Source organism: Macrosteles quadrilineatus, unplaced genomic scaffold (genome assembly GCF_028750875.1).
Source record: "Macrosteles quadrilineatus isolate MER2022 unplaced genomic scaffold, UCM_ALF_1.0 Scaffold_8__2_contigs__length_117827958, whole genome shotgun sequence".
Taxonomy (NCBI): Eukaryota; Metazoa; Arthropoda; class Insecta; order Hemiptera; family Cicadellidae; genus Macrosteles; species Macrosteles quadrilineatus.
In genome coordinates, this window is record NW_026542601.1 from 107,206,158 (window position 1) to 107,220,058 (window position 13,901).

Below are 13,901 nucleotides of genomic sequence, written 5' to 3' on the forward strand. Positions count from 1 at the left end.
CCTTGACTGCCGGAACCTACTTTCAGCTTCTACTAGGATATTTTTTATTAAAATACACCAAAGTTCACTCTATTGGTCATTATAGACTATACTACGTTTATCTTATAGTCTGATTTGTTTATAGATTTGAAAAAGTGCTTAAGACATTATAGTTTAAAAAGGTATTTTAAAAATATACATACACATAAGAAATCTTCAAATAGTTTATCCTTTATATATTAGGAGTTAATCTTTTCTTAAAGCAAAGGTAATGTGTAGTACTTTATTATGGTTACTAATTAGTACTGTTCTATTCGTGGACGTTATATAATTATTTAGTTTCCCATCATTAAAACAAAGAAGCAGTTTGGTTATTTTATTTGATAAAGAGTATTTAAAATTGCGGCTCAATATTAAATAATAGTTTTAGGCGATTATTATTAATATATAGCCAGAGAATATTCCCGTGATTTAGACAAGATGGTTGGCTTTTTTCGGTCCATACCCTTAAGTCTAACTCCGCAGTAGTTTTATAAATTTAAATTGAAAATAGTGCTGTGGTCTGTTTTTCTACTTAAATTATTATTAATTTACCTTAAAAGTAACCTTTAATTTGTTAAATGAATTGGTCTTTGAATAAAAACAAACACAAATGACTAATGTAAGGCTCACGAAATGAACATTAAATTTAATTAAACACGAATATGTTCAACGTAACGAGAATTCACACCAAGTGTAATCTAGTTTTACGCACGGTCAAAGCTTTACACGCTTTTGGCGAAAAGAATTACCGCAAGTTTGCTTCTCTTGTTTATAATCATTTGACAAAAACAAACTCCTTTATTGTGCTTGAGTATAAATGAATGTTTTTTTTTTGTGATTTGGGTACGGTATTTATAAGATTAAGGTCTTAGCGTTATTTCGGTTTATTCGGTTTGCCTTATTCACGGTGTATGACGCATTTTCAGCACGAGTATTAAAAAATAACAATACAATTTAAAGAGCATATTTTGAGATGGTTCTTTAGTACTATAAGCTTGATAAAGCGGACTGCGAATCAAACCACTAAACTAAGATAAGCAAAAAACTCAATTCTTTCATAGTAAAATGATGATAAATAACATTCACATTTAGTTTATTTATTCGTTTAATCAAAATACTCTTAGTTGTACACTTCGACAAAGGAAATAAAACCCACTTCAGTAATTGAAAACCACTACTCACTAATGGAGATGGAGTCTCGTTGGCGCCATGTCCTAGTGGTTAAACCAAAATACTAGTTCAGTAATTGTGGTTATGGTGTTTCATCTGAGTAGACCGGGATTGCGCCAGTTATGTGAGGACTGAAAAGGGCCAGCCTGGTACGCACCGGTATTGCGCCAGAGCTACCCCAGGTAGCCGACTGGCGGGGTAATCAGGCGGAAGATGGAATGTAACCTAAACCAAGCCTAACCTAACCTAACCAGCCTAACCTAACCTAACCTAACCTAACCTAACCTAACCCGATAAAGAAGGGAGAAACCAAAGTTGAACTTAAAGTATTTTCTGAACTAGAAGAAATGCCGCATTGGTGCAATGATGGTGGTCGGCTGGAAGGGTAATCGGGTGAAAGATGGAATGTAACCTAACCTAACCTAACCTAATCTAACCTGATAAAGAAGGGAGAAACTAAAGTTGGACTTAAAGTATTTTCTGAACTAGAAGAAACGCCGCATTGGCCCAATGATGGTGTGTTTTGGGGTTGTAGATTTGGAAGTGGTGCTTTGCCAATACCTGGCCCTAGTGGCGGAATCCTGGTGGACCATATCATCTCTATAAAATATCTAATTCAATTGAAAAAAAGAACAAGTTATATTTCATACAACATTACCTACCACCTTCAACGAAGCTACATGGTGTATACAAACTGTTTAGGCCAATAAACCATAAAATACCTCTAAACCAAAAACGTAAAGAGATTCTAAATAATTATTGACCGATGCAACTTAACATAGTCAAGACAGCAAAGTCTTGGCAAGTTTTAATATCGTTAACAAAGTTCAGCACGCAGTAAATACAAACAGAGACTAGAGAGCTTTGGCTTGTAATCTGGCTTTCCACGCCTCATAAACTTGTCCTCCTTGTTTATGGTTCCTTTGCAACTTGTACTTTAAAAGAATATCGGAGATTGAAAAACAGACAGCTTACATTGTGTTTTGGCATTGGATTCAACTAACATTTTATCCGGAATTAAATTTTGTGGGTAGCTTATATTTATGTAAGCAGAATGTGCTAAAACTGGATTTGGTTTATATTTGTAGGATTACATATACACAAATAAGTCCGTATGTATAATCGTGATTGTAGTATATATCAATAAAAAATAGTACCCTACTTAACTATTAACTATGCTAAATTCAGTATTATTTACCTGAGTTTGAAGCATTACCTTCTTAAAACCGTGTTGTCCACCAGTCCAGTTTGTAAAACCAGTCGTAAGATTCAACCCAATAATTTTACATTTTAATATTTACTAATATAATATGTAAAATAATTTGAGCATGATTTTTATTATTTAACTGTTACATCCTATTGAACTAGGTTCTAGCTAAAACCCGTTTTACACATCACTTCAAACTAGGTCTAGAGTGTCACGAATTATATCACATATAAAATTCATTGGTTATTGGCAGGATTTGAACCTGGTGCCTTGGTGGCCAAAACCCTGCACTCTACCAATATAACAACTCCGTCCCCAAACTAAGTATTTAAATATCAATATTATTCTAACTACATAATTTTTTTACAGGAGACGATACTCTTGAAGCACCTTCCCACATCGCTACAGATGCAAATCAAGTAGTGTTTTAACAGCTTTGAATTCATCCTTATCCTTAAGTGAGTATTTTGTTTTTCATTTTCAATATTTTTTATCTTTGCTTATTACCCACGTATTCTCAAGTGTGAGAAACATTTTTAATAGTGGTTTTCATTTAGTTCAATTAAGCTGTAAGGTCAGGACTCCAAAATAGTCCTGTAATCACGACGAATGACTGGACAGGGTTAGTTTTAAAATCCATGCTGTAGACAAGGGTTTGTTCTAAAAGGTTGCTGGTTTGAAGATATTGAGTGAAGCCTAGTTTTATATATTATTTTTATAATTTTGTAACAAAACTACATAATGGTGACGGGCTGGACTTCCCAACTACAAGTTGCACGAATTATAAATACATTTTATTTCCCGCACAGATTCTTTAACCTTAGGGCGTTATTGTTTGAGAATAATAATAGATTTGAATTTATGTAGTGAGTAGTATTTGTACTTTTGTTTATATTATAATAACAATACGATACCTTTTGTAATACTGATGTACTACTATGTACTACCTCAGTGTATAAAGATATATTGTATTGTACCTATTGTATTTTCAAAAGAACTATAAAGAATTTTTCAATTCATTCAATGCATTAACTAATTTACTTGACAGCTTTCGTTTGTTGAATCTGGTAAAATTCATTTCCGTATAACTGTATAAACTTTTAAAACAAAGCTACGAGTTTAATTTCAAACCTAGATTCATCGTAAGCATTATAACTTCATCAAGTAACCCAGGAGCGTGAAGCTTAAATTGTGTCCGCCTTTAGTTCACTATTTGAGCGTGTAATTCATGTAATTCCATTAGTATTACCAAGCAACCACCCACGTTGGGCTGGTAAATAGAGTCAGTTACGTCACAAAGAAGCAAAGATTAAAGCTATTTTTAGACGAGTTTTAATCCTCATGGACCCATCAAACTCCTAACTTTTCATATAATTCATTAACATTTATATGTAATATGCATTTTCAGGTTTTAAAATCATGTACACACTTTATATAATTTTTTAAATCAATGTTGTTTCATAGTGATTTGTGGAAATGTAATGATTTCAAGAATATGTTTAGGTCTATCACATAATATTATTCGCATTTCCATGAAACATTTGTAATTGGAATTCAACTATGTTTTTTGACGATGAAATAACAATACTGTACAACTCATACATAACATTTTTACATATAAAACTAGATATTTATTTTTAATTATTGTAAAAAATAGCATTTTTGACTTTAAGGTGACTATAAAAGTCATGTAAAAAAATTCTAATTTCTATTTTATTACAACAAACAACACTATAATTAAATTTACAAGACATTTCTGAACTTATGAGAGGTTACAAATAAGTCATGGTTTATCTTTTAACCCTCAGAGTCCTAAATTGCTCAAACTACTGAAAATAAAAGAGTTATCTTATTAGAAGTAATTAAAATGATGCACAAGCGATTAAGGAAGATAAGGACCCTCGAGTTTGCTAGTGAGGCAGTCCTCAAGGGCCCCTTTAGCCAAGACTCGTATTATGATGAACCGACAGTCTTTATCATTGATCACTCTTTACCACGTGTAGCCTAGTTAAGGGTGATAACGAGTCTAGCTTGACTGCATTTAGATTAACACATGATCCACTTTATTAGAGTGCCTTTCTAACAAACGGGTTTATAGTGTATTTTAACAACTATAATATTGATCTGCCTTAAACTAGTTCATAAATTTGTGGACGTAATCCAATTTATTTTTTATTACATAAAACCATATTTTCTTATTAAACATCGTTAAAATACTGTATGGCCTTCCAGTGTAATTACAGTTATTCTTTGATAATTTAAAAGACGTTAAGTTGATAAAAAATATTCGATGGAAATGTATCTATTAATGAAGTTTGTTCATCATGACTAGGGTGAGACTAACTAGGTTTCAACCGTATGATATTTACCGGTTAGAATGCAACATGTGTATAAATACATTAGGTAGGTTTGAAAAAATAGTTTAATGTGACCATATAGGATTAATGTTACAAAAAAAGTCACAGAACCTAAACATCTTTAGATATAATAGGATATAATAATAGTCACGTTTATTAAAAACATTTAATTTGGATTTTGACTGAAGTCTAGTAGTTTTGTGGGTAAAAGTATAAATAATTCATAACAAAATTATATATATTTCCCTTACCAAAAGTTTAAGGCAATGTTTACTAGTTATTATATAAAATCATAGGTTATATTTATTTATTTATTTACGGCAAAATCGCTATTCGTACAATCAATTACATGCATAACAATTTGTGGATTTATTAATAAGGTTGAGTGTACTTTATTTTTACTCTTTATAAGTAGTGAATATCTATGGATTAGTTTTAAAGTGTATGGTAGTTTGGTTTACCAGCTTTACATTTAAGTCGTTATTTAATAAGTTAGAAGTTATATAAAATAAGAGTCAGAGTTTTTTATCTGCTTTCTTTCTTCACCACGTTTACTATGATATAAGAATTTTATTGGTAACCAAATAAACCAAACAAAATTATTCAAATCGCAGTTGTCTAAAGAACGTGAACGTTAGAAGCTGTCTAAAGAAAAATATATATAGACTTTTTGTATAGTTGCCTTAAACTTAACTTTCATTTTCTGTTAACAGCCAAAGCATGAATGTTAAGGACGGTGGATGATAGGGTAGAATAGAATGTATTACCATTGGTATTATATAACTTTACTTGTGTATGAAATGTATAGACTACTCATAGAAAACGGGTTTTCTGTCACCAGCCATAGGATGAACAGGAGGCTACGGATGAGTATAGGGTATAGGGTGAATAAATACAATTTAACTAGTATACTAAATTTATATAATATTTATACCAACAAATGCTTCTGTCACCAGCCTAAGCATGACCAGAAAGGTAAGGAAGATGGGTGTATCAAAACGTAATACAAAATTTAAGATTTAATGTATATTTTTATAGAAACATGTTTTTATTTCACCAGCCTAGACATAATCAGGAAGCTACGGAAGATGGGTGTATCAAAACGTAATAAAAAATGTAACAATGAAATGTATATTTTTTTAGAAACATGTTCTTCTGTCACCAGGCCAAGCATGAACGAGAAGCTACGGAGGGGTGGCAGAGAGGAGAAGATATGAGTTAGGGGTGGCGCTGGAGGACGCGGCGCGATGCTGCCATGAACCGACTCCTGCTGGTGCTACTGACGACGATATGTACCGCCCTCTCCCTCAAGTATAGCACCAGAGTCGTGCGGACCAAGTACGGGCCTCTCCGTGGGGTCATTGTGCAGCATCCACCCGTCGAGGCTTTCCTAGGTACGTCGGCAAACAGTAAAATGTATTTTCCCTCCACAGTTACCTCACAAAGCGCAAAGTGGGATTCTTGCACTGATTATAACACGCAAAGTAGCTGATTTCTGCATTTACTTACTTTCTCGCACTCATTTTACTTTCCCGCACTCCGATATTTCAATCAACATAAAATAGCATTGGGTACGTATTTTTTTTTAAGTTCCACTTTACGCATCAGTTACACAAATAACTGTAGTACCATTCCGATGCATGTAGCACTGAAAAAGTGCAGGAAAAAGTACTTTTAAAAATAACTTAAAATAATTATTAGTGGTGTGTAACTAATAAAATGTGTATTCTTTTACGCAAAAAAATTTGATCAGAGGTTATTTCGCTGTGGTTTCTCAAATTCAATGAGTTTTGAAAAAGAGAGTCACAGTATCTGTAATGTAGTGTTATTCAATTACGTATTTATATAGTACATAATTATGATACATACACATAAAAGATATGTGGTATTATAATGGATTTTTGTTGGTGAATAGATAATACTTCTGATCTGAAGGCAAATCAAATCAAATTAAATAACTTTATTTCGACAAAGTTAAAAACACATTGAATTAGCTATGTAAAAAAAAAAAAAAAAACACACACCCTCCTTTAACAGCCCTAAGGCTATGCATTCCTGTATCTACCTAAACTAAGCTTTAAGTCCTAGATATGGGTTTGGCATTACTTAGCTTTTATTTTCATAAAGTCGATTCACACATATCAGTCTCAGGTCTGTCACATCAGTAACGCCACAGTAAAATTACTGTTTAATATATTTTTCATTACACTACCTACAGGTCCGTCAGTCACTAGCCAACTTCTATTAGTCAATTTCAGTTTTTTCCACTGTTATTTTTGGATTGTTCGGACGTGTATTGTATGCGATTGAGGTTTTAAAACTGTTTTAATTTGTGATTTAAATGATTTTGTTTATATTTTAAGTATTGTTTGTAGCAATCAAAAAGATGTACGATGGGAATTTGATAGAACATTGTCTTTCAATTAAACGTTCTTGACTGTAACATCACTTGAAATAAAGTTACAGAAAACTGACTGAAACCAACTAACAGCCAATTGACTAGCAAATAATTGCGGATGCATTTAAGACTGAACTGTAGCTGGGCTGTGACAGAACGGTGACTGGACGGATGTGTGTGCCCACAACAAACATTTAAAATAAAATAAACTTAATTTTCCTGGTTAGGTGTGCCGTACGCTACTCCACCACTAGGGGCGCTGCGTTACATGCCTCCGGTCACCCCTTCCATGTGGAGAACGCCCCGTCTGGCTGACTCGTACTCCGCCGTGTGTCCCCAGCGGGCGCCGCACATAGGCAACAGATCGGAGGCTTTACTGGAGTATCCCCGAGGCCGCCTAGCACACCTGGAGCGACTTCTGCCTCTTCTGGCCAATCAGAGCGAGGACTGTTTGTACTTAAACATCTACGTGCCAAGGAGTGGTAAGTGTGTGTAGCTGAGTACAATGATATACCTAAGTAGGCCTACCTACCAATGATAGAACCTCTCGTACTTTTTGTAAGTATATGTTTTTACAATTCTTGTGGAAATAGTCCTGTGACTAGTATAAGAAAATGTAAGCAGAGTGGGTTGAAGAAATCACGGATTATCTCGATCTAAACATATTTGAAGAAGACGGGGCATGCAGAGAAGATCATTAAATATTTTTAAAAAGAGAAGACACATTTGCGGAACATGTGTACATAAAAGGAGTAAACTTGTCATTGTAATAGATTGGGATAAACGAGACGCATTACACACTAAAGAAGAAATCGTGGTGTTTGTCTTCTCCAAAATGTAGTTAAGATATGAAAACAGTTTTTATAAATCTTAGTCAATACATCTTTGAGCGTTACAAGATAATTTCTTTTAAGTTTATGGATTTTAAAATTCAAGGTAGATCATTGTCAATTTGGGTGACTCCTAATAGCTTGAACCTACAGTAGTTACCTATCGTTATGTAAAAAACTACACATGTAAATGTACTCATTCCCAATTTGACACAAAAGATTTTTTTTTTCATTTTATGTTATTTTATATCTGGTTAAGACTATGTATAACATAAAGTATTTTTACCTTGAAAGTATGTTTTCAACAACGGTTATATCGTTATAAAATGAAATTATTTTGAGGCATGTAAAACTTACGTTTCTTTTACTTGCATACTTACTTGCATACTTGTATTTATCCCACTGGAAGCTTTTCAGCCGTGGTCGTCATTGGTAGTTGTCAGCCTTCACTCATCAAGGAATTCTTCTACTGAATAATAGGCTTTATTTAATAGAAACATCTTCAGCATTTTCTTGAATTTAGCTTGATCTTCACAGAATCTTATTTCTTGTGGTAATTTATTGAAAATTTTGCTTCCTGAATATTGAGGGCTAGTCTGTGCTAGTGTAGTTCTGCGATGGTTGATATGGATACTATTTTTTTGTCTTGTGCTGTATCTATGTACTTCATTATTTCTTGGGAAAAAATCGGGAAATTTAAGAACATTTAGGGCCGATTCCAATATATATGCTGATGGCAGGGTAAGTATTTGAAGATCCTTGAATAAAGGTTCGCAGTGCTCAATGAAGTGGGTTTTACAGATAATTCTTAAAACACGTTTTTGTAGTAGAAAGATTCTATTTGCTTCACTACAGTTTCCCCAGAATGCAATTCCATAGCAAAGTACACTGTGGAAGCAGCCATAGTAAACTTTCAATAGGACGTCTCTTTCAACTATGTTTATCAGTCTTCTTATCAGGCAACACACAACTGTTAGTCTACTGGCAATTTTGTTGATATGGTCAAACCACCTTAAGTTGCTGCTAATATGGATACCGAGGTATTTTACGCTATTGCTTGGTTGTAAATTCTGATCAGTGATTTTAAGTAATGGACTGAAGTCTGGGATCTTTGTATTGTAGAATTGGAGTAGGTTAGTCTTTCCCTGATTTAATACTAACATATTTTCAGAGCACCAATTACTCATTTCATTTATGCCAGATTGTGTTCTTTCAATGGCATTTTTAACATTTACATCAGTGATTAAGTGACAAACGTCATCAGCAAACATCCATATTCTGCCTTCATGTATAGATTCAGGTAGGTCGTTGACAAATAAGAGAAAGAGGATCGGTCCCAGATTCGAGCCTTGGGGAACTCCGGTATTAATGTTGTGTTGAATCTTAGATTTATAGTGCCTCAATACTCCATCATCACCCATGTGTTTCACTGTAACAACTTGAGATCTGTCTTTCAGGTAGGACATAATCCATTTAAGGGGCTCGTCTATTATGCCTAGATTGATCAGCTTTGTTTCTAAGGTCTCGTGGTGCAAACAGTCAAAAGCCTTTGTCATGTCATAGAATAGGCTGAAAACCACTTCTGAGCAGTCGATTCCATTATATACTGCAGTTAGCAGGGCAAAAACAGCATCTGTGGTTGACTTCTTTTTTTGAAAGCCAAATTGACTATTTGATAGGATATCATGTTGTTCTAAATATGGGATCAGCCTGCGTAGGAAAGCTACCTCAAAAATTTTTGAGAACACAGATTGTACGGCTATGGGTCGATAGTTACCCACTACATCTTTCTCATTTTTTTTGTGGATGGGGACTATTTTCGATGTTTTTATCCTATCTGGGAACTTGCCTTCATTGAAGGATTTATTTATTATAAGCGATAGTGGTTTAGCCACAACTGACACAGATGATTTTAAAACATGGCAGGGTATGCCGTCAATACCAGCACTAGGCTTAATACAAATTTTCTTTATAATTTCAGCTATCTCATCTTCACTCGTTGGTTTAAGTTTCATATGAAAGCGAGGTCTCCCACTTCCAGTAGCTGCTTTATTTGCTGAATCATTTGTTCCTACTAAATTGTTCACTTCCTCGTAAAAATACTTGTTGAAGGCATTAGCTACTGCGACAGGGTTGTCTACAATGTCCTTTTGTTCCTTGAGTATTATGTTGTTGTGAGTTATCGTGTCCCGGGTAAGTCCATGGACTATCCTCCATGACTCCTTGCTTATATTCTGTGACTTCATGATTTTCTTTTTGTAGTGTTCTTTTTTGCACGATGAAATCAGTTGTGAGTGCAGTTTTTTTGCCGTATTATATTGGTTTTTAGTACAAATATTCCTCGTTTTGCGAGTTTCCCAATAGAGTTCCTTCAGTCTTTCATTTGATAGCCTAATCTCATCATTTATCCAGTTAGAATCATCTTCATTTTTCACATTTACAAGTTGTTGGGGAAAACAAATAGAAAAATTATGTACAAAACTATCATATAATTCATTAAATAACTCGTCAGAGGTACCTTCTCCATCTTCTAGAAAGTTTTCTTGTTCCAGACGATATAAAAATTCTTCCATCCCGGACTTGGTAATTTTATTCTTTTCAATTTTTAAGCCGACATTCTTTTTCTGTTCCACAACTACATCAATAAACAGCCAATCGTGATCAGACATGGGAGTAGCCACTGTGCCATAGTCCGTGAACTCTATCTCGTCATTTAAAATAATATAATCAATTTGTGTCGAAGAGCTTTCCGTCACTCTGGTGTCCATCGTAACTATATTTTTGAGTTTGTGCGAGTCCAAGACATCATACAAACACCTTCTATTCAGTGAATCCTCCTTACCGTCAATGTTGATATCACCACATATAATGAGTGGTAAGTCAAAAGAATTTAGCTGATTTAGCAAGTCTTCCAGCACATCCATGAACTGGTATAGATTGTTGTCATAAGGTGGTCTGTATACAACCAATACAATAAATTTATATCTACCACATGTAAATATACATGCATTACTTTCAAAGATGCCTTCTATCATAAATGTCTTCAAATCTAAAGGAAAAAACTTGACATTTACGCTCTCTCTAACAAATATTGCCACACCCCCTCCATTTGAGTCTTCTCTGGAAGATTCAGCAATCATATTGTAACCATTTAACTTAAATGCCTTATTCTTTTTGTCGTTTAACCAGGTTTCTGCAAGACATAAAATTTCTGGGAATTGCAATTGATTGGATTTGATTTCAACTTCTAATTCTTCGATTTTATTGAACATAGATCTTATATTTAAAAAACTTATGCGTACAGTGTTTTTATTATTAATAGGCCTATTTACATTTCTATTTACAAGGGTCTCTATTTTCGTTTTGTTAATAGAGTCTATAATTAGTTTTTTTGATGCCCTAGGTTATATCTAGGGGTACTAGCTTGACTAGTATTCACTTCTTCTGACAGCCCTGTTACAGGCACTAATTCGGGTAAAGTCCTAGGCCTAGTCCTGCTCAACTTTGCTGGTGTGAATTTACATAATATTACACCAACTGGCCATGCATCTCCATTTAAAAGCTTATCTAAGTTGTTGAAGGAGCAGCCTACCTTGAACGATGAGTAGCTGTTATACTTAGTGATTAGTTTTTCACAGTGAATGACAGAGTCTTCTCCACATATATTTTTTGCATGATATTTGACTGTCTCCGCTTCCACCGATGACTTCAGTCTGGAAATAAAGAGCCAAGAAATCCTATCTGCTACCTCAAGCCCATCATTTGTCTTGGCTTTTCCAAAGATTGTCCTATTTTCTCTTGGCCTAGGCCTATGCCAGCCTGGGTTACTTCCTCCTGTTCTTTGATTAACACTCTGTTCTTCAGGTTTCCGGTATTGATTTTGTCTTTGCTTCCTATTTCTGAATAGTTTCCACTGTTCACTATTTGTTTCGGGAAAATCTTCCTCAGCGTAAGTAAAACCAGATTTACTTTTCTCAAACGCACGAGTATTACTTGCCGACTCACCATTTATTCCACATTCACTTTCGCTTTCAACTTCCTGTTTGTCTTTTTCAAGTATGACAAGCGATTTGCCACAGGATTGGTTGTTTGTTGTCTGTTTTTTGTTTGTATCGTAGAGGGAGGGGATATTTGTTCCTTCTTTTCCCAAGCAACTGTGGTTTCCATGCAGCCTTGCGGACCCTGTTTCTGCATTTGATTTAACTGTTCCTGCAAGAACTTCTTGTTTCTTACTCTGTGATGGAGGAATAGTCGTCTGCTGCTGCTGGCTGTTGTTAGACCTAGTTGGTGCAAGGACCCTTTCAATTTTATCAATTCTATTTGAGTTATTAGAGGTGTTATTAGTAAATGTTTTCACCAATTTCGTTAATTCTGCTACTGAAGCATGTAGAGAAATGTAGTTTTCAACATCATCTATGCTACTAACTAACCTTGAAATTTTGTCTGAACATTTCATGCAATACCACTTTACGTATCCTGGCATTTTTTCTATGGAATTATACACTTCCTCGTCAATATTTACACATTTTGGATGGTACCATGCTCTGCAGAATCCTTCGCAAAATAGTCCGAGTCCATCACCTGGTATAATGATCTCACAAACTGCACATGGTGAGCTAGATGCATCCATAAGGTCAAGGTCGTCACTTTTGGAATCTGTTTTCAGGCTATTAGTCTTTTCTTCATGCTCCGTTTTTGATTTCTTCCGATTCCTCGTCATTATAAAATTATTTTAAGATATAAATCTTCGTCAATCTTCCCTTATAATTACTAAAATTTCAATATATAGTCACGATCGAAATTAAAACAAAACTCACTCCGACATTTCACTCCACTCCAAGGAGTGAAGTGAATCATAATTTTAAAATGATTATTAAGGTTATTTATAGTTATTTATACCTGTTAAACGATGTTTCAATCTGATGAACTTGTGTTTGAATGCTGTTTTGAAGTAAAAGGCATTATGCGTAACAATAACCAGCTTGTGTCTCATTGCAAGTATAAATAAGAGATACATAAAACACCTTCGCACTTATTGTATCTGACATCAATATAAAATACAAAACATCGCATTGCTATGATTCTATGAAGAACTATAATTTTCCTTATTCACTAGTCAATACCACGTTTTATAGTAATAAATATAATTTATGTAATTTATTGATTGATTTAATTATTTCACAACAGCTTTTCATTTTTGGAACTCTACGGCAATGTTAATATTTCATTAATTAACTGAAGTCTTTCAATTAAAATATTGTATTTTATTGGAAATGCATTTTTAAATATTTCTAGTAGGCATATGTGTTATTCACTTTTAAGTTTTGTTTTTATAAAATTCTAACACTATTTTATTAAACATCTAATAAATTGTTATAGTTTTTTAGTACATGTTTGTCATTCTTAGAACTTGAATTATATCACATTAACCTGGTTGATGTTGTCTGAGCTGTTAAACAGTTAATACGTTTTTATCACCCAATGGCTTTAAGTTTTATCAAATTTGGTAAATTGTATTAACCTAAGTTTTATAACAAAATTATGTGAAATTCTGTGTATTCAATTCCTTATCCATAAAAACAAATAGACGAAAGAATTGATGTCTTTAAATTTATATATCAAGAAATAGGTATTTAAAAATACTATAAATTGGTAACAATACATAATATTTTACAATATCACTTAAACAGGGATTTAAAATATAAAATACTGAACAAATGAAACATCGCTACCATGTTTTTAATAATTAAAGCGTTTATTAATGTAATTCAAATATATCATACTAAGTTTGAGTAGTTATTCTATCTTGTCATACTTCTTCTTTTGACAGAGTTGTTTCCGTCATGATAATAAAGATGTATTAATACATCTTTATTTTAGCATAAACTTTGTAGGGAGAACACAAAGTACAACTAGCT

General features: G+C 33.7%; 1 protein-coding gene across 3 annotated transcripts in view; it reads left to right on the forward strand.

The window, feature by feature from the left end:
- Positions 1–13,901, forward strand: part of LOC128999703 (neuroligin-1-like) — a 231,835-nt gene that overhangs the window by 202,905 nt on the left and 15,029 nt on the right. For all 3 annotated transcript variants that reach the window (XM_054426339.1, XM_054426340.1, XM_054426341.1), the window contains 3 exons: positions 2,768–2,856; positions 5,921–6,149; positions 7,381–7,635. In XM_054426339.1, the coding sequence (XP_054282314.1) occupies positions 6,011–6,149; positions 7,381–7,635 (394 nt within the window). In that variant the 5' untranslated portion in view covers positions 2,768–2,856; positions 5,921–6,010. The remainder of the gene's footprint in view (positions 1–2,767; positions 2,857–5,920; positions 6,150–7,380; positions 7,636–13,901) is intronic.